Source organism: Xiphophorus hellerii, chromosome 8 (assembly GCF_003331165.1).
Source record: "Xiphophorus hellerii strain 12219 chromosome 8, Xiphophorus_hellerii-4.1, whole genome shotgun sequence".
NCBI classification, from domain to species: Eukaryota; Metazoa; Chordata; class Actinopteri; order Cyprinodontiformes; family Poeciliidae; genus Xiphophorus; species Xiphophorus hellerii.
The window spans coordinates 94,827-116,517 of NC_045679.1; the positions used below are offsets into that span (position 1 = coordinate 94,827).

Consider the following 21,691-nt stretch of genomic DNA (forward strand, 5'->3'; position numbering starts at 1 on the left):
GAATTGTTGCTCCATCGCCTCAAGAGGTTCTAGAGGAACCTGGATCAGAACCACGACTAGTCGATGGTCTTAAAAACATCAGAATCGAGGATTTGTTTGACGTGGAAAGTGAACCAAAGGTGATTTTGGGTTGTTTTTCTTTATTTTGGGATATTTGGCTGCATAAACAAACAGCTGGTTCTAACTCAGACTTTAATGCGCTGAAGTTTCTCCGCTTTAGAACAAACATGTAACTTATCCTCAGCTGGATCAGAACGGACTATAATCTCTGCATCACCGCTGAACGTGATGAACAGAAGGAGCCCTGAGAGTGAGAGCTGAGCAGACCCAGATGCTAGGAATGCACCGCCTGTCCTATTCCAGCCAGCAGGGCGATGAGGAAGGACAGGTTCCCAGTGAGGAAGAGCGCCACCAGCAGGACGTCCCGTCCCACCTGCAAACAGGAGAGCTGCCGTCATTCAGGAACGCCGCCTTCACTTGCTGCTTTGGCTCCTTTACTTTACCGTGTCAGGCTGCACAGGATCGCTGCCGTCTGCAACCACAGCACAGAGGTCAGAGGTCAGAGCAGGATGCTGGGAAAGATTTACACTTGATCTCTTTGCAGGGTCTAACGAAAGACTACGTTTCGATAAGAATGGCTGCTCTGAACGGGTCAGAACCATGGAGGGAACCATTACAGTTTAAAACTGCAGAACCCGACCAGAACCAAACAGAATCGTTTCAGTAAAATAGAAAACTTCCTCAACAATCATTAACGTTCTGGTGAGAAGCTCAGCGGTTCCGGTTCTGACCTGCGGCGCTCCGCCATCTGGCTTGCAGCTCCATCAGGATGAGCAGCAGCGCCTCCCAGCCGGTGAACCCGCCCAGAACCTTCGTCAGCCAGCCGCTGCTGTCCATCATCATCATGCCTGTAAAGACGGTCGCCACTGTGGGCGGAGTCAGGATTCCTGGTTAGGGTCGGGGTGCGTTCACGGCACCGTGGGAAAACTGAAACTTACCCGCTAAGAGCTTCAGAGACACGGCGATGACGAAATGAGCCCAGTTGAACAGGAACCTCCTGAAACAGAACCAGAACTGGTTTTATTGGTTTTACTGGGTAACTTTGGACTTCCAGCCCGGTCCAGAGTAGAAATGGGTTTAATCATTCAGTTTCATCTGCTAAAAACCCGACTGGAAGAATTTTGGAAGCTGTTCAAGAACCCAACCTTCATCAGATAAACGGAACAGAACCGACCTTGGATGCTGCGGCGCGCAGCGCATCAAGGCCAGGATGGGCTGGATCAGCGTCAGAGTCAGAACCAGGCAGCCCAGCACCGGATGAACTCCCTGTGGAGAAACAGAACCCTGCAGATCAACCCAGCCCAGTGGTACCAGGTTCTGGTTCCGTTCTACCGAGCCCCCTAGTGGACATGGGGGAAAATGTTCTTTCACGTTCAATCGCAATAAGCAACATTTGCCAATCTATTTTTGTCACAAATGTCAATTTAAAATTTCAGATATATACACATTTAAAGATCCTGAGTGAAAACATTATTAACTCTCTGCAAAAAACAATTCAAATGGATTTATTCACTGCATGTTTGTGTCTGAGTAAAGTTGAGATGGATCTGCTCATGAAAACGGCTCTTTAAACCATTCAGACCAACACAAAGACACACAATCACAACAGTCAGATGATTTTATGACCCAGTGATAATAACTCAGAAATAGTCCAAATAGTTTGGATGTATTTTAATTTCTTTCCTTTCTGTTTATGTCTCAGAGGGGATGAAAGAGAGGAAAGCCTTTGGCCTGTTTGGCTTTTGCACTTTGAACATAGGTCTGATATGAATTTCTGTCCCAAAGAAAAAGATATAAAACTTCAGATATTTCACAACCAGATATTAACATACATGGAGAAACCTCAGAAAATCCTCACATTACAGCAGAAAGTGTCAGTATTCAGTGATGATGAACGGACCGCTACGTTACTGCGAGGGAACGCAAAAGATTAACAGGAAATTTCAGAGAATTATGACAGCATGTTTAAACAAAAATTGTCATTGGTTTCAACAGAATCAGGAAGTGGCAGCGGCTGCTGGTCCAGGAAGTTCTTGGTAACTTCGGACATCCTGCTGTGAATCATCATGGCGCTCTGGAATTGTCAACATCTCGTAAATACAATCAATATTACAGATTTTACTGATTACTGGTTTTTATCAAAAATATCTCGGGAAATTAAATATAATTCAGCTCTCTGATTCCAAGTTAAGTAGCACAGGCCCCAAGGCTGCATCAGCTCGCTTTACCTTTTTATTTTGTACACAAATTAATGTGTTAGCTCTCAAATCAGTATATAATAACATTTTCAGATGATAGTTTTTCTCAGTCTTTAAACAGACAATCATAAAGCTGCTGTAGATAAGTTAGTTTTTTTGGTGTGACTCTCAAACTGCAGACTGGAAAACTGTTGAACTATTTCTGGATCCTAAATCAGTCAGTGACCGGAGTCCCATAGCCGTCATGGCTGCTCCTTCAAACATCTTTAAATATTTAGGTTTTATTTCATTTATTTTATTCCTGCTTTCATTAAGCTGCTGTTTTACTTCATGGTTTTAGTTTACATGACAGCAGCTTGTAAATTTATTTATAAATGGTTTTAGTTTGCCGTCTGCAAATTCGTTACTGTTAAGTCATTGATTGGCGATTAATCAGGACAAAATATGTTGTTTTGTAGCTATTTTGTTCCTATATTTTAAAATATTTTAGTTTAATTACACTCTTTTTATTAAACTTTGCTAAATAGATGTGGGATTGATTGTAACAGCTGTGTAATATTAGTGTTTATTAATCATATCCTATCAGTTCACTGACACATTGTGGCTGATATTTAATAAAGTCTGTCATACAGCAGATTCATGCACAAAAAAGAGTCACACTGATCTGTATTAGTCTTTAATTTAATTCCAATAAAAACCTGTTTCCTCTGTCTGATAGGGTTTTATTCTTACTAACCTCTGTATCTAAAATATTTTAACAGGTAGGATATTCTAGTAAAGGATTAGTGCAAACATCTACAGCTTTTCATTTTAAACAGGTAGATATTCAGATGAAGGAAGTCATCTTCTTGTGGTTTCGTCGTGGATAGAAATTGTTCTGATGCTAAGCTAACCATAACTGCTAAGCTTCCACTTCAGTCACTCTAATATTGTTATTCAATATATTTAACATTAACAACCTGCTATAGTTTTCTGACTGTAAACATGACGGTAGCAGTTTTGGACGGGTAGCACGGACAGATAGACTTAGCCATCTATCCGTGCTACAGTAGGAGAATCTGACGAGGTAGCACAGATAGTCAGAACACCGGTTCTGGTCTAACGGATCAGAACCAGCAGGCAGTAACGCTCCACTTACGTATTCCCAGCCGCCAAGGTATGTGAAGGCGAGGATGAAGGCGATGATGGTGATTACCACGGTGAAGCTCATCACGGAGACATGGATCTGCGGGAACATCCATGTTGTCATGGAGACGGCATGGTGCCAGGTACTTCAGGACCTGGCACCATGCGGGTCAGAACCCGCGAAGGCTCACGGAAACTCACCACAAACCACAGATCTTTGCCACACATCTGGACCTGGCTGGATCTTCTAAGGTACCGAGCCACCACCATCCCCAGCGGACCCAAAGTCATCCAGGCGAGCAGCATCAGGCAACCTGGAGGCCAGAGGACTGGTTAGCTGCCAGCAGCTAACGGCTCCCGGTTGGCCGTCCGACGGCTAATGGCTAACAGCTAATGGCTCCCGGTTGGCCGTCCGACGGCTAATGGCTAACAGCTAACGGCTCCCGGTTGGCCGTCCGATGGCTCATGGCTAACAGCTAACGGCTCCCTGTTGGCCGTCCGATGGCTAACTGCTAACAGCTAACGGCTCCCGGTTAGCCGTCCGACGGCTAATGGCTAACAGCTAACGGCTCCCGGTTGGCTGTCCGATGGCTAACGGCTAAAATCTGTTGTCTCCTCTAAACCAATACTCTACAAGCGTTTTCATATCTGCTCCTAAGCTACAAATCACAATTCATCATGTATAGCGCCTCCACTTGGTAGTTATATGAACAGAAAAAACAAACTTTCGTTCGGTAGCTAACACATTTAGTTTGTAGTTCTTTTTGTTTTTTAGGAAAAAATGAGATGAAACTATTTAGTCTACCAAGGTGGAAATTTTCCTTTGACTTTAAAACAATAAAACACATTCATAGAATCACAATATCAACAATTTGTGCATCGAGTAAAACACTTAGCATGCTGTTGGTAAATGTTATCAAGTTTGGTTAAGAATAATTATTGCACTATCAATGAGTCACTTCTAATTGATGTTCTTAGTTACCTGAGAAACACAATGACGCCTTCATGAGCTCAGAGGGTCAAACTGATGGATAACGAGGATGGGTCCTGACTCAAGAGACCGTGAGACGGACCGGAGGACCCGAGGAGGACGGACAGAAGGACCCGAGGAGGACGGACGGGAGGACCCGAGGAGGACGGACAGAAGGACCTGAGGAGGACGGACCGGAGGACCCGAGGAGGACGGACAGAAGGACCCGAGGAGGACGGACAGAAGGACCCGAGGAGGACGGACAGAAGGACCCGAGGAGGACGGACAGAAGGACCTGAGGAGGACGGACCGGAGGACCCGAGGAGGACGGACAGAAGGACCCGAGGAGGACGGACAGAAGGACCCGAGGAGGACGGACAGAAGGACCCGAGGAGGACGGACAGAAGGACCTGAGGAGGACGGACCGGAGGACCCGAGGAGGACGGACAGAAGGACCTGAGGAGGACTCACCGTGGGCTCTGATCATCTGCTCCTTTCCATCACTTTGGATCACATCAGTAGATGTCAGCGCCACCTGTTGGCTGCTGCTATAAGCTTTCTGGTGCTGCATGATGGTCCCTGTTGGACACAGAAGAGCCTCCAGTGAGGACAGTCCCCTGAGGAGTTGTTAATACACTGAACAAAAATAGAAAGCCCCGTGTCAAATATAAGTTTTATGGACTTCCGGTTTGCCATGCGGACAGGGTAGACGTAGCGACGGACTGCTCCGGAAAAATCCAGCCTTTTACCTAAATTCACCCACAGAAAGCTAATTCTACGCCACCCATCAATACGAAAACATCTTGGCTGGTGTTTTAGATTATAAGAAGGAGGACGCTAGCTTAACGCTAGAGGCTATCACGGTGAGGATCTGAAATCTGAGTCCAGATCTTCTGCCAACAAGCTGAGCTCCAAGCTGGACCAAGTGCAGCAAACCCTGGAGGAACAGGCAGAGCCAGTCTCCTCCTTAGAGGATCTGGGCCAGCGAGCGGCTGGCCTCGAAGACTCCTGTGCGGCTCTCCGTGAAGACAACGCCAAGCTAAAAGATAAAGTGACCTGGAGAGCCACAGCGGACGGCAGAACATCCTCATCCTCGGTCTGCCCGAAGACTCTGAAAGTGGGCGCCATACTCACTTTTTCTCCAACCTTCTCTGCGAGTTATTTGGGAAAGAGGAGCTCCGTCTCCACCAGAGCTCGATAGAGCGCACCGCTCTCTGGTAGCTAAACGGCCCGCAGGACCCGGTGATCCTTCATCGATATCTGACCAAAGACCTCATCGCTCCGGAAGCCAGGAGGAGAGGGAAGCTCGACTACGGAGGTGCGTCTGTTCGTATTGTGGAGGACTACGGCCCAGACGTCCTGGCCCAACGTGCAGACAATAAGGACATCATGGCGGAGCTCTACAGGCGGGGCCTGAGGCCGCCTCTTCTCTTCCCAGCCCGTCTTCGCATTACGCAATCCAGTGGTGCCAAAAAACTTCTCGGTTCGGTGGAGGAGGCTCAACTAGGAAGCAGTTTAACCGTTGAAGCTTTTCCAGTAACTTTGTTGATGAACAGGAGGTCAGAGGTCGACCTGTAGTTCTGCAGTAGTGATTTTATCAGAGGTTTGATAACTGCTGGTTTCAAAGCCTGATGAGAGCCAAGAGTTACTATTTGGATCAGATCAGCAACGACAGGCAGGACTTTGTTAAAGAAACGTTCTAGAGTTATAGATCTAGAACATCCAGACAGCAGGAACTGGAGCTTCACTGACTTATTATTTCTTCCAGGGTTTTATAATTTAGTGGCTGAAATTGGGTCATTTTTCCTGCATTAGTTGTGTTTGGGTTCAGCTTTGGTTCTGGCTTAAGAGAGGATCTGCACATTAATCCTCAGATTTTTTTTACATTTTCTCTGAAAAGAATCTGGAAAACTTGTTGCAGGCGTCAGATTGAAGTTCAGGAGGTTCAGTCACTGGAGGGTTTGTGATTCTGTGGACTGTTGCCGATAAAGCTGGAGTTTTGTTCATGTTTTTATGACATCTGCCAAGAAAGCTTCCCTTTCATGTTTTAGTGTTGAGTGATAGTTACTCACTATGTCTTTCTTTATAGATATCATAACAAATATGAAGTTGAGTTTTTTCTCGTAGGTGGTTACGGACTGTCTGAGGTGTGATGTGTCTGTTGTGCAGACCAATGGACCTTACCAAGCTCCGCCCACAACCGACCCACGTGACCGCAAGTCTCACAAACAAAGCCTGGTTGTTTCTAGGTAACATGACTGATTAGTGCATCATTTCTAGCAGATTTTCACAATATATCAGCTACTACTGTCATGAGTCGGTGCGGTGAGGGGTGGTGAGGCAGACGCAGCGGACCCAGGTAAGATGAATAATGAAATTTAATGATGAAAACACAGTCCCAACAACAGGCAGCACGCACATTAGACGCATTGACAAGACAAGGACCAGACGAGGAACACAGGTGGAGTTAAATACACAGCGGGTAATCACAGAACGAGACACACCTGGGAAGAATCAAGGGGAAGACAGGACAACAAAGAGACTCAAGGACACAGAAAACTCGAAATTAACACACAGAAAACACAGAACACGACAACTACATGGACAGAGGAACCAACAAGTTCATGTCATCATCTGGGAGCAGGTTACTGGTTTCTCAGTCACAAGCTGGTTGCAAACCTGAGGCCAGCAGGTGTCAGTCAGTTATGGTAGATCTGAACTTTGACCTCAATATGAGAAGCTACAGACTGATAGGAGGAACCAAAGAGCTCTGTAAAGGTAAAGGCAAATCTTCTGAAGTTGGGATATAATTCATTTAATTTCACATAATTACCGCGGTAGAAGCCATTTGTTTGTTAAAATGTTATGAAATATTTTTGTTCTATTTGATGTTTGTTGTGAATGACGTAAACTCACAAACGAACGAGGTAATTAGTCCAACGTTTAGAAACTACAGCGGCTGTAATGAGCCACAGCAAAGGGAAACAAAGGTAAAATAACCTGAACAGGTGATCAACTCAAAACCACTCCTACCTTTTTACTCTCTCTCTCTCTTTGTATTTTAAGCACACCTGTTACCGTGGCAACCGCCTGCGCCCCGCAAGACGAGCAAAGATTAGTTAAAACATAACATTCAGTTCTTTACGATATCAAGTTTCCAGGCTTGATATTTATTTATCGATTATTAATCAGCGCTTCCCTGAACACAGCGATGGTTGATTGACTAGCTGTACTTGGTGCTAACGTGGCTAACAGAGTAACAGTTTAGTCCAAAGCCTTTTCTGCTAAAATAAAATCTTTAGTGTATGTCAGATACAGACACATTGCATATTGATCTGTTTAGCTAACGTCAGACTGTGTAGCAAACAGGCTTCAAGGTGTACAAGTTGTATCAGTTCTGCCATTATGCTGTACTTAGCTAATGGGAAGCTAAGTGTGTTTGTGAGACGGCCACGCACGTGACCAGTAGAATGGGCATCAGCCAATGAAAAGCGGCCCCTGTGGTAAGGTCCATAGTCTCGTCAGCTGTGTGTGTTGCTGGTCTGAGTCGATCCCACAGATGGACGAGCCAGATGTGGCCATCTTGTGCTGAGCGGTCACACGAGGATGAGGTTGATTTGCAGTAGAGCCAGCCTGTTGGAAACCAACTCTTAAACAGCCAATGGTTCGATTATGGACATTGAGCCATGCAGCTGCTGCTCTAGTGGGTGTCCCTGCATCCAACATGTCAATGGCACGCTCCCACATAACTTGAGACATCTGAGGCTTTATGACTTGTGACAAAATGTAACATTTTGGGGTGGCCTTTTATTGTCCCTAGTCCAAGGATTGTCCAGCTGTTGCTCATTTAGTCTGATCACCCACAGGACATGCCCCACCCCTGCACTGGGTAAAAAAACAACTCACTGAGTGCTGACATAAAATGATAATTTACAGTTGTTAGCTCCACATGGCAACAGTATTTGACATGGGGCGTTTCTATTTTTGTTCAGTATATGTGATTCTGACGAGGACCTGCAGAGTCAGGGTCTTCCTACCATTGGTGCTGGGTCCATAGGCCAGCAGCAGGTAGAAGAGTTTGTTGGAACTGAAGCTGGAGCTGCTGGAAGTGAAGATGGCGTTCTTGGAGGTGAATGTGCAGGTCAGGACCCCGTTCTGGTTGGAGGTCTGTATATCTGAGACGTTTCCCTGCCAGAGACATTCACTGGTCATCACCTGAGGTCAGGAACCAACCTCTGAACGCTCCTCAACCAGGACATCCTGGTGGGGATGAAGTACCTTAGATTGAACCGTTGGAGCTTTCCGTCCAACAGAGAAGGCCCGCTGCACATCAACACCTCCAGCACTGCTCAGGCCACAGATGTAGATGTCATCTTCACCCTGAGGATGGGAGACAAGAGCAGAAACGGAACCTTCTGTTTGGACCTTCTCAGACACCACAGCACTGAAAAGGTCCAGGAAACATTTGGACTTCATAACCAACATCTGGTTTGCTTCTCCTCACCATCTTCTGATCATCTGACCACCCAAAAGCTATGTATCCTTCACCAGGTCCGGACAGCTCATAGCGGACCCCGGATTCGGGTGGAGTCAGAAGCTTGGCTGACATGAAGAAGCAGTTGGAGCTGATGGAGGGATTACAGTTTAGGGGCTGGCTGAAGCACAGCTTGGTGGAACCGCAACCGACATTGGAGATGGGCTGCAGGGAGACAGAGGACCAATCATCAGAGATTCCTGGGCAGTGGAGGGAACTGGTTCTGACCCAGAGGAAGGAACTGGTTCTGACTCATAGGAAGGAACTGGTTCTGACCCAAAGAAAGAAACTGTTTCTGACCCAGAGGAAGGAACTGGTTCTGACTCAGAGGAAGGAACTGATTCTGACTCATAGGAAGGAACTGGTTCTGACCCAAAGGAAGGAACTGGTTCTGACCCAAAGAAAGAAACTGTTTCTGACCCAGAGGAAGGAACTGGTTCTGACTCAGAGGAAGGAACTGGTTCTGACCCAGAGGAAGGAACTGGTTCTGACTCAGAGGAAGGAACTGGTTCTGACCCAGAGGAAGGAACTGGTTCTGACTCAGAGGAAGGAACTGGTTCTGACCCAAAGGAAGGAACTGGTTCTGACCCAAAGAAAGAAACTGTTTCTGACCCAGAGGAAGGAACTGGTTCTGACTCAGAGGAAGGAACTGGTTCTGACCCAGAGGAAGGAACTGGTTCTGACTCAGAGGAAGGAACTGATTCTGACTCATAGGAAGGAACTGGTTCTGACCCAAAGGAAGGAACTGGTTCTGACCCAAAGAAAGAAACTGTTTCTGACCCAGAGGAAGGAACTGGTTCTGACCCAGAGGAAGGAACTGGTTCTGACCCAGAGGAAGGAACTGGTTCTGACTCAGAGGAAGGAACTGGTTCTGACCCAAAGACAGAAACTGGTTCTGACTCAGAGGAAGGAACTGGTTCTGACCCAGAGGAAGGAACTGGTTCTGACCCAAAGACAGAAACTGGTTCTGACCCAGAGGAAGGAACTGGTTCTGACCCAAAGGAAGGAACTGGTTCTGACCCCGTTAGGTTAGGTTCTTAGTTATTTGCAGCAAACAAGATGGCGTATCAGTCAGAATACAGGAAGGAGGACATGAGACTTTAACAGTAGATGCGACCCGGTTTATTTCGCCTTGACACTCAGTTTTGCCAGCAGTCTGTAATAACAAGTAACTTTCCATTAGCCTAATATATTACAGCAATAAGCAATAGAGGTTAAACTGTGGATCAAGAAGTAGCAAAGATTAGTAAAGGATGAAGTAAGGAAGGCATTGAAAAGGATGAAGAGTGGAAAGGCAGTTGGTCCAGATGACAAACCTGTGGAGGTATGGAAGTTTCTAGGAGAGCCAGCAGTAGTTTTTGACAAGGCTGTTCAATGAGATTCTAGACAGTGAGAGGATGCCTGAGGAATGGAGGAGATGTGTGATGGTGACAATTTTCAAGAACAAGGGAGATGTCCAAAATTGTGGCAACTACAGAGGTATAAAGTTGATGACTCATTCAATGAAGTTAAGGGAACAAGTTGTTGAAGCCAGACTGCTGTGAGCAGCAGTCGAGTTTCATGCCAAGAAAATGTTCTAAAGATGCAATCATTGCATTGCGGAAGTTGATAAAAAAAAGTCCAGAGAATATCAGAGGGAGATGCCCTGTGTTTTTGTAGATCTAGAGAAAGCATATGACATGAATCCTAAAGAGGAACTGTAGTTCTGCATCAGGAAGTCTGGAGTAACAGAGAAATATTTTAGATTGGTGAAGGACATGTGTGAGCGCTGTAAGACTGTGGTGAGGTGTGCAGAGGAGGTCAAGGTGGAAGTGGGACTTCACTAAGGATCGGCTCTGAGCCTTTCCTGTTTGCTGTGGGGATGGACAGGATGATGAGTTTAGACAGGAATCTCCATGGACTGTGATGTTTGCAGATGACACTGTGATCTGTGGTGAGAGCAAAGAACAGGTGGAGGAACATCTGGAGAGATGGAGGGTTGCCCTGTAAAGGAATGAAGAATAGCTGTAGCAAGACAGAATACATAACCAACCAGAGAGACCCGAGTGGAGACATGAGGTTACTGGAAACAGAAATAAAGAAAGTGAAAGATTTTAAGTGCTTTGGGTCAACAGTCCAGAACAACAGCGAGTGGAAAAGAAGTGAAGAAACATGTTCAAGGAGGGTGAACCGGGTGGAGCAAAGTGTCAGGTGTGAAAGAGTATCAGTGAGAATGAAAGAAAAGATGAACAAGACAGTGGTGAGACAGCAATGCTGCTTGGTTTAGAGACAGTGGCAGTGATGAAGAGGCAGAGATGGAGGTAGCAGAGATGAAGATGTTGAGGTTCTGTTTGGGAATGACAAAGATGGATAAAATCAGAAATGAAAACATCAGAGCAACAGCTCAGATGTTTAGGAGATAAAGTCTGGGAAGCCAGACTGAGAGTTTGGACAGAGGAGAGACGGTGAATACATCAGTAGGAGGAAGCTGAGGATGGACCTGCCAGGAAAGAGACCTGGAGGAAAACCAGAGAGATTTATGGATGGAGTGAAAGAGACATGAAGGTAGTTGGTGTGAGAGGAGAAGATGCAGAAGATAGGGTTACATGGAGACGGATGACTCGCTGTGGCGACCCTACAGGGAAAAAGCCAAAAGGAAAAGAAGAAGAGATAAACTAATACAAACTCAAAGATATCTAAAAAGAAAAACTCAATCATCCATATGTGCATATTCAAGTCCACAACATAAACAAATAACTCAATTTACATAAAGATTACATGATTTGTTGTAACCTCAGTGAGACACCATGAGCAGAGGCAGAAAAACTAACATAAGAGGTACTTTGGCGCCACCATGTGGCCGGATAAAATCCCTACAAAATGGCAGCAGCTGGTGGCACATGCCTTCATCACAACAGTCTGCAGTGATAATGCGATGGAAAGCAATAACAGATGCAGCCGAGATTCAGTTACAAATAACGGGATTTAGGGTAAACCTACGAGGGCGGAGCAGGTTCCACTGGGTTCCCACAACGGTACAGAACCGTTTACACACATAAACTGAATCTAGAATAAACACAACGCTGAATGTAGTAACTGACTTTCTGTCATCAGCTCAACATTGGGAGCGTCACCTCTTAAGACTACACCAGGAACGCCGTCCCACTCTGCAACTAACCGACCTGGAAGTATATCAGGTTGCCTCAGGAGCGGCAACCCAGCACCAAGCTGAGGCTGACATCACTTCCTGGAATAATCTCTAAACCAATATTACAAAAGAAAATACAGAAAGTGTCAGATGCTTTTATACAGACCCAAAGGCTAGAACTGGTTCTGACCCAAAGACTAGAACTGGTTCTGATCCTGCTGAGGTTCAGATGTTTCTTGAGCTGCAGCTGATCTGAAAGTTCTGGTTTTAGTTTTACGGGTCAAACTAATTAAGTGTTCTGGTGCCTCTCAGACCCAAACGGCCCGGTTCCACCCGTGAGACTGGGAAGGTTCTGTGGTTGGAATCAGAACTAAATCCGGACTCCAGTTGAACGACGGTTACTCACAGTAGACCCGGGAGACAGGGTGGCGGTATCCGCGGCCTGGCTCCTATTCAGACTCAGAACCGGACTTTTCACTCCGACCCAGAAAGTTCTGTAGCTTTGAACAAAGGAGGCTCTGCAGGAACGAGAAGAAAGAAGCAGCTGAAGTCCAGACTGAGCTACAGAACCGCAGCAGAACCTTTAAGGACCCTGCTGATCCTCACTGGAACTGGACCGCTCCAACGGTTCTGTCTGGGTCCGGCTGCCACGTCACCTGGATGTTGGTCTTTGGAGAGGCAGAGGAGTGGGAGACGGCAGAGTTCTGAGGACACACACACACACACACACCCCCACACACACCCACACACACACACACACATGCATTAGAGATTTCTGGACATCAGGTGACCCCTAGTGATCTCTGATCCTTGTTGTTTCATAGATGAACCAGCAAAATGAAAGTAGAGTACGCAGTAATGATGACCGTGTTAACGGTTGTCTTGTACTTCTAATGCTGGGTTTCAGACCCGTGACCCGGATGAGGCGCTAAGTTCAGATGGGGGTCAGGAAGTGGATTTCTCTGGTTCAAATCAGAGCAAAATTGGTCACAGCGAGTAGCTAATGGCTTAAATTAAACGATGTGCTGACGATTCCTTAAACGTTAATGGAACGACCTGAAGGCCGTCCGTCTGCTGACAGATTCACCTCTGACCTCTGGGTGCTCAGAGGGTCAGAAACCCTGTCTAGAGTTCATCGGGGGGCTGCAGAGTCGTGGAGAACCTCCACCCACCTTATGGCAGCAAGTCTCTTCACCCACCATGCCAGCGTGTGAAGTTCTTTTGCAGCTTGACCTCTGAACCCTGGTTAGTGTAAAGCAACATGGCCACCCTTATGCTGCTGAAGTTGGCTTCTGATTCAGATCCCTCCAAGGAACAAAGTAATGGATCCCAGAACACAGACGGGTCCAGAACCTGAGATTCAACAAGCTTGTCAAAAACCCCCAGAACTTTGTGGACCAAATGATTCTGTCCAGAATAACTCGATCCAGAAACCAGAAAGGTTCAGAGAGAATCACTGTGGCGGTATTTATATTGGTTTACATTGCATAAACCAGTTTACAATCAGTATTAGTGGTTATACCAGTAAACTGGTTGTATATTGGCTGATACCAGTATACAAACCAGTATTAGTGGTTGACTGCATGCAGCCGCCATGACACTGAGCAGAAGGATGAGGGTTAGGTTGGGATGGAGATGCAGAGCTGGCAGCCTCAGGCCGTTTGCTACATCTCAATAGTTTCACAATGTCTCTTCACCACCTGGTGACACCCAGAGCTGCTGGACCCGCCCCAACCTGTTGCCTCAGAGCCCAGAACAACAGGCAGCAAGCCTCTTGTTTCCTGGAAACCAGGAGGAACCCCACCTGATGGTCGGGTTTCTGTTTCTTCACGTCACAGTGAACAGAAACAACCTGGTGTCGGGTTGCAGATTCCTCCTGTTCTATTGTCTATTCTGAGAACCGACCCGTTCTCAGAATAGAACCCGGTTCTATTCATAAGGGTGCGGTTATGGTTCTGCCATAACCGCACCCTGATTATGGCAGAACAGAATCTAAACCTTAACAGATCTGTCTGGACCCTGGTTCTGGACCCAGGTTCTGAACCCAGGTCTTTCTGGTTCTGGTACCATCAGGTTTGCATTGGACCGGTTCCAGGCTCAGTCATGCGTTTCAGTGCAGGTGGGCGGAGCACTTACGAGTTTCTGGAAGCAAGTGAGGAGCCGGGCCGGACCAGAACCCAGTAGAAACGAGCCCACAGCAGACTGGCCCCCCGGCTCTCTGGCCTCCAGCAGGAACCCGGTAAACGGACCAGAACTCGGACCCTGGAGAGAGACTGGAGAACAGGAAGGCTGTCAGACTGGGACTAGAACCTCCAGTCCAGTAAAGATCCTGCTGTTCCATGATGGGAGGTTCTGATTCTGTGGAGTAGAACCCGCAGAAACCAGAAGGAGGAGCAAGATCAGTGACGGACCACTTCCTGCTACACACCGATAAACATAGTGGAATGTGTCTGAGCTTTATTGTGAAAGGCAGAATACTGCTGAGTCACTACTGGCAGGGGGAGTAGAGAGAAACTGGCTCCCAGTGTAAACTGGTCTGGTTCCTGTTTGTCCTGTGGTTAGACCAGTGTTTCCCAACAAGGCCCAGGGTCCTACATGTTTCAGAGGTTTTCCTGATTCAACTGATGCAGTTCAACAAACGCCTGTGGAGATCAGCTGGACTGAAGCAAGGAAACCCCTAAAACATGTGAGTCTGGAGGACCAGGGTTAGGAAACGCTGGGTTAGAGGACCAGTCAAGTGTTTTCTACCTTTGAAAGCTCGGTGACTGACCTTTGACCTGTCCTCCAGGCGCAGTGCCGCTTCGCTCCACGCTGACGGTGAACGGCGCGGTGGTGGTCTGAGGGGCGACGGAGTGGTTGGGGGTCATGTCCGCGCAGCTCTCCGACACCAAGCCTGAGGGGTAGCAGTGGGCGGCCGGAGCGGCCCAGGTCAGAACCAGCAGCAGCGCGATCCGCTTCATGATGCGCAGCAGTTCCGATGCTATGCTGCAGGAGAGGAGGAGACGGAGGTATACCTGCTGAGGGCGGGGCTTAGCGCCGGCAGGTGATATGATGGGAGGGAAGCCGGCTGAAGCTGCAGTTCTCTGGTTTCCTGAGCAGCAGCTCGCGGTTATAAACGCCTGAGGGAGCAGAGGGAACTTCCTGTTTCCTGCAGGAAGCTGGAAGCGATTCTGTGCTGCTCACAGGCAGAAAGAGGAAACAACTAAAGTTAAACTTTTTCCATGAACAGAAACAGGAAAAGCAGCGATGACTCTGACTGCTGGGGTACTCAGACTAGATGGACTGGATGTCTGCCAGGTCCGTTATCCCGTCTGACCTTCAGCTCCTCCTGGCTTCACCAGCATGAAGCTCTCAGCTTCCTGGAACCGTCTGAACTTGGAGCTGGTCTTGTGTGAAAATCTGTTCCCTGTGTCGGGAGCGCGCCCTGCAGCCAGAGAGGCGCTCCGACCATTTCCACGGCGCTTCTGATGGATTTCTCAGTAAAACATGTAATCATGTCAACATGGCACTAGCTGCTACTGTACAGCAGTGCTTATACTTGAGACAACTGTTGTTCAACATGGATGGTCTGGATTATTTAGCTAAGATCTACGAGAACAATCAGGGAACCATATCCTTAGCCAGAAATCCTGTGTACAAACAAAGATGTAAGCATGTTGATATTAAATATCATTTTGTCAGATCAGATGTAAATGAAGGAAACGCTTTTCTAGAGTACTGTCCAACTAATCAAATGGTTGCAGATGTACTAACCAAACCAGCAACAAAGATTAAGTTGAGGAAGTAAGAAATGTTTGTTTAGTGTCTCATGAATGTATTTTGGTTGAAATATTAAGAGTCAGAGGAAGTTACAAAATGTGAGCAAGTGGGGGTGTTGGCATTATGAATGTTTTTGTTCTCTCATTTTTTCTTAATGGATTATTGTGTCACATCATGTGACCTGTCTAATTGAACACACTCGTGTAAAATAAAGGGTGTGTCTTTCAAAAAAAGGAGGAGCACGAAGCCAAACTGTGTCCTGCTGTCACGCTGAGCCAAAAGTGATTCTGCTAACAGAACAATTGTACAGGATAACGGGGCATGAAGAGGTCAAGTCTTATCGTCTTAAAGTAAAATAAACATATAAATGAAGAAAATTTGTCAGACATCAAACAGAGGGATAGGAGAACAACAAAAACAGAAAAAGACAGAGAGGAAATAGTTCTCAAATCAATTCAGATCATTCTAGGCTGTAATGATCAACAAACTGTATTTCCTGCTTGTTTTTCATCAGTTTTAAGGTTCTGCAGTGATTTTTGTCCATTAGAAGGTTTTTAAAGACTGAAAAGTCAGTCAGTTTTCTATTTTCCCCTTTTACAGGAGTGGATGAAGAATTTGGTGAGGATCAGCAGGTTGTTCAGTATGAGGTTCTTCTGTCTCTGTGGGTGGGTCCAAACATTACAGCCTCTCTTTTTAAGGGATGATACAGGAAATGTTTTGTTGAGATCCAGTCCTGAAAGTTTCCCCAAAATGTTCCAGTTGTTCTGTTGCTTCAAAAGGTCCAGCTGTTTGGGCCTGCCGTGGTGGCGTATGGAACCCATGTTCCCACGTTTGGAGGCCTTGAGTCCTTGACGCGGCCGTCGCGGGTTCGACTCCCAGACCCGGCGATATTTGCCGCATGTCTTCCCCCCTGTCCTTCCCGCTTTCCTGTCATATAAGGAACACTAGAGCCCAAAAAGAGGTAAAAAAAAAAAGGTCCAGCTGTTGGTGTCAAAGTAGATGCATCACCTGGTGACGCATCTACATCGATCATCGACTGGCGATGATCCTCATCGACTGTCTGACAGCCAGACTTCAGTATGTGAGATTACAGAGCTGCAAATCATCGTGTAATATGTAACATCGGAGCTCCCCAGGAAACTGTGCAGTCTCTCTTTCTATTCACCTCCTACACTGCGGACTTTAAGTACTGTTCCAAACTGTGCCACCTGCAGAAGTACTCAGATGACACGGCGATCGTGGGGTGTGTGGAAGGGGGACAGGAGGTGGATACAGGACTTTGGTGGATAATTTTGTGACATGGTTTCTGCAACAAGAAAACACATTTGCTCCCAATCTCCATCTCAGGGGCAGATGGAGAGCAGGTTCAATCCTACAAGTACCTTGGTGTTACATTAGACTGGAAGCTACAGTGGACTACGAACACTGATGTGCTCTACAAAAAGACCATGAGCAGACTCTATTTTCTCCGGTCTTCTAACATCTGCAGTAGGATGCTCTTCATGTTCCATCGGTGGCTAGTTCCGTCTTCAATGCAGCGGTGTGCTGCAATGAAGGTGAAAGACTCAAGCAGACTGAAACTGATAAGAAAGGCTGAGTCAGTTGAAGGGATCAAGATGGAAGAGGTGATGAGAAACAGAATGCTGAAGATCAGAGCTATCAAGGATAAGTCCTTCCATCTCCTCTACAGCCTGAGGAGCAAACAGCCAAAGATTGCTGCAGCTGCTGCAGCAAGTCCTTTCTGCCCGAGGCCGTCAGACTGTATCATTCATATATAGTCTCTAGAGCTGTGCGTTTTAAATGTTGATTAAATATTTAGCAATCTACTGAGCAATATGTGTGTCCTTAGGACTATCACTATATGCTCATTGTTATTTATTATTGTTATTGTGTGCAATCCTGGGACAAACTAAATTCCCCCCTTTAGGGGATCAATAAAGTATTATTATTAAAAAAATACCAGAATTTGCTCAGAACTTACTTTTAGCTTTATGACATAAAGTTAAAATATTAAATTAGATGTTCTGATCAGTAACTGTTTTTACACTTCCTTAATTAAACAAGGGTGGCAGTACTGGGACCCAACCTTCAAACTCTGGCTGTCAGAGTGACATCATCAGTGACATCACCAGTGACGTTTTTTGTTTTTTCTAATAAAGATTTTGAAACCTGATCAATCAGTTCTGTTATCTATCATTATTGATCCCAGAGCAAAATGAAAGTAGAGGTCTGTGTTTCAGCGTCTCAAGGGAGCTTCTGACTGAAGACACTGTCGGACTAAATTCCCTGGAATGTTCTTCATTTATGATGAATTGTTGCTCCATCGCCTCAAGAGGTTCTAGAGGAACCTGGATCAGAACCAGAACCTGGATCAGAACCACGACTAGTCGATGGTCTTAAAAACATCAGAATCGAGGATTTGTTTGACGTGGAAAGTGAACCAAAGGTGATTTTGGGTTGTTTTTCTTTATTTTGGGATATTTGGCTGCATAAACAAACAGCTGGTTCTAACTCAGACTTTAATGCGCTGAAGTTTCTCCGCTTTAGAACAAACATGTAACTTATCCTCAGCTGGATCAGAACGGACTATAATCTCTGCATCACCGCTGAACGTGATGAACAGAAGGAGCCCTGAGAGTGAGAGCTGAGCAGACCCAGATGCTAGGAATGCACCGCCTGTCCTATTCCAGCCAGCAGGGCGATGAGGAAGGACAGGTTCCCAGTGAGGAAGAGCGCCACCAGCAGGACGTCCCGTCCCACCTGCAAACAGGAGAGCTGCCGTCATTCAGGAACGCCGCCTTCACTTGCTGCTTTGGCTCCTTTACTTTACCGTGTCAGGCTGCACAGGATCGCTGCCGTCTGCAACCACAGCACAGAGGTCAGAGGTCAGAGCAGGATGCTGGGAAAGATTTACACTTGATCTCTTTGCAGGGTCTAACGAAAGACTACGTTTCGATAAGAATGGCTGCTCTGAACGGGTCAGAACCATGGAGGGAACCGTTAGTTTAAAACTGCAGTCCCAAATCTAATGACTTTAGACTTGACTTCATTGACTTCATCAGTCAAGGCTCACAATGAGCTTCTTCTGCGTAAGGCGTCTCTCTTATGTGCCACTACTGCCATCTTCTGGCGGGGATTGGTATTGCACCAGAAACGTTTGTGAGCTTTGCACAGCGGTGGGCTGTCAGCAGGGCTTTCTCTGCTAGCCCTGGAAAATTGAGAAGAAAAAAATGTTAAATGTCTTGGTCATATTTAACTTTAAATATAAATTCATTTTTATTCTACATATGAGTTGTTTGTTGGTATTATTGAGTCTTCATTTTAATTTCCTACCTTATAAAGTGCCTTAAACGTATGGAGGTAAATTCGTTTCACAATTATGAAATGAAGAAAAATTAATCTCAACTAAAAATAATAATAATAATAAAATTGTGATCAAAATGTTTTGCTTAAAAAAATATTTTTTAAATTATTACCCTTAATCAGCGCACCTTTGTAGAGTTGCATTAAGCGTTGCAAACTACCAACTGTATCTGGAGGAAACGTGTTAAAAGCTGTTATGTAATGCCTTTGTGTGTGTTTTAACTAGCATTGAAGCTGAAGTGGGAAAACACACCGGACCGTGGCACCATTGTGTCATTAGGTCCACGTTAATCTGTACAACACATCAAGTGACTGCATACAGATTATTTATTTACCAAGCATATAATCAGTACTGTGGATGAGGGGAGATAATGTAACTCTTAAATATATATTTTCTTCCAGATGCAAAAGGAAAAACCAAGCTGGCAGATTGCAGTCCGAAGGAGAATATTCACATAATTTATGTCTTTTCTTTGGTGTTAATTGGTGTGTATGTGTCTTGTATTTAGTTTTATATTGAATTATATGTAATATGCCTTTGGCTGTGTTATGTTATGAAATTAAATTGGTGTTCTCCTAATTCCCTGTTCCAGTATGACCAGCAGAGTGCAGCTGAAGCAGGACAGCCTTGTAGGCATTGCTGAACAAAGTGATTCCTCCACCTAGAGAGGACCAAAACATCAGGATGAAGAGACCAGCAAATGTCCAGATGGCCAGGTAGGAAACCCAGTGTTGTTTTCTCAAAAGTTTGAGAATTGCAACCAAAGATTTCTGATATGCGCAAATAAAAGTATTTACCTACCTAGATCTATCGTTGGATAGATAGCTCCTCACCCTATCTCTAAGAGAGAGCCCAGACACCCTACAGAGAAAACCCATTTCGGTCATGACCTCGTTCTTTCGGTCATGACCCAAAGCTCATGACCATAGATGAGGGTGGGAATGTAGATCGACTGGTAAATCGAAAGCTTCGCTTTTTGGCTCAGCTCTCTCTTCACCACGACGGACCGGTACAGCGCCGCTTCACGGCAGACGCTGCGCCAATCTGCCTGTCGATCTCCCGCTTCCTTCTTCCCTCATTCGTGAACAAGATCCCGAGATACTTGAACTCCTCCACTTGGGGCAGGACACCCCCCCCTGACCCAGAGAAGGCACTCTACCCTTTTCCGGCTCAAGACCATGGCCTCGGATTTGGAGGCACTGATCCTCATCCCGGCCGCTTCACACTCGGCTGCGAACCGCTCCAGCGAGAGCTGCAGATCATGACCTGATGAAGCCAAAAGGACCACATCGTCTGCAAAAAGCAGAGAGGCTTAAGAGTGTAACTCCTCTCTAGTGGAGCATACCCTACGGTCCCCTTTTTTGAACAGGGGACCACCACCCCGGTCTGCCAATCCAGGGGAACTGCCCCTGATGTCCATGCAATATTGCAGAGTCATGTTAGCAACACAACCCTACAACATCCAGAGCCTTAAGGAACCCAGGACGAATCTCATCCACCTGCTGTCCTTAAAGTAAAACCTCTGGCAAAAACACAGACGGTGGTGGGAAGAAACAGGCTAAACAATCACAGTGAAGTTTAATAGGAGCATTAAAATAAATGTGTATCGATATTCAGTGGGTTGTTTGATATCAGACAGAATGGATCAGGAGAGGAACCGCAGACCCGTCAGAACCTAAAGAACCAGACATCAGTCTCTTCATCCCTCAATCATTTCCTGAGACCAAAAAATAATATAGATGGCAATTTATAGAACAAATCATACAAATAGATTAATAGTAAATCAATAAATATTGTGAAGAGATCATTAAAAACATTTGTTAGGATTGTGTAGAAAAATGTTGATATCTTTTATGAATACAGTGTTTTGTGGTCAATATTATTTCACCATTTTATTAATGTGGGTTGCCAGTTTGGACCAGGTTTCCTATCAAGCTATAAGAATGATAGAAAACATGCTAACAAAAAGCCTCAGACCTGCAGACACAGGAGGTTCTAGACAGGATAACAGACGAGGCTCTTTGGCTCAAATATATTCAATGATGCAATATTGCAGTTTTTTGTTTCATTCTTTTTTAATTGCCCTGTAGGCAGCAATTTATTCACATATATGTACATTTATTATTATTGATACTTTAATTAAAAATAAGTTGTACAAGTTTATGTCGTTGGGGCGAGGGGGGGGGGGGGGGGGGGGGGAGGGGTGGCGCCGATGACATGTTCACATACACCTCAGAAAATATGTAGTTGCGCCCCTGCTGCCGGTGCCCATCAGCTGCTTCCGGAGTCCCACAGGCCACAGATCCGATTGGCCGCCTCCACAATGGAGGCACGGAACACGGTCCACTCAGACTCCATGTCCCCCACATCCCCTGGAACGTGTTCGAAGTTCTGCCGGAGATGGGAGTTAAAGCTCCGTCTCACAGGGGATTCTGCCAGACGTTCCCAGCAGACCCTCACAACATGTTTGGACCTGCCAGGTCTGACCGGCTTCCTCCCCCACCACCGGAGCCAACTCACCACCAGGTAGTGGTCAGTGGACAGCGGTGCACCT

The 21,691-nt window shown here is 46.0% G+C and overlaps 1 protein-coding gene across 1 annotated transcript; it reads right to left on the reverse strand.

Annotated features, from left to right (window-relative positions):
- Nucleotides 1-123: 123 nt before the first annotated feature.
- LOC116724888 (putative ferric-chelate reductase 1) lies at nucleotides 124-16,594 on the reverse strand. Its single transcript, XM_032570665.1, has 17 exons — nucleotides 16,372-16,594; nucleotides 15,331-15,438; nucleotides 14,785-15,189; nucleotides 14,151-14,287; nucleotides 12,621-12,718; nucleotides 12,421-12,532; nucleotides 8,858-9,052; nucleotides 8,632-8,733; nucleotides 8,391-8,541; nucleotides 4,825-4,932; nucleotides 3,585-3,697; nucleotides 3,397-3,483; nucleotides 1,235-1,326; nucleotides 999-1,057; nucleotides 792-926; nucleotides 504-532; nucleotides 124-433 (listed from the first exon to the last, which is right to left on the reverse strand). The coding sequence occupies exons 1-17, from the start codon at nucleotides 16,592-16,594 to the stop codon at nucleotides 335-337; spliced, it is 2,253 nt and encodes a 750-aa protein (XP_032426556.1). The 3' UTR covers nucleotides 124-334.
- Between the last annotated feature and the right edge of the window lie 5,097 nt (nucleotides 16,595-21,691).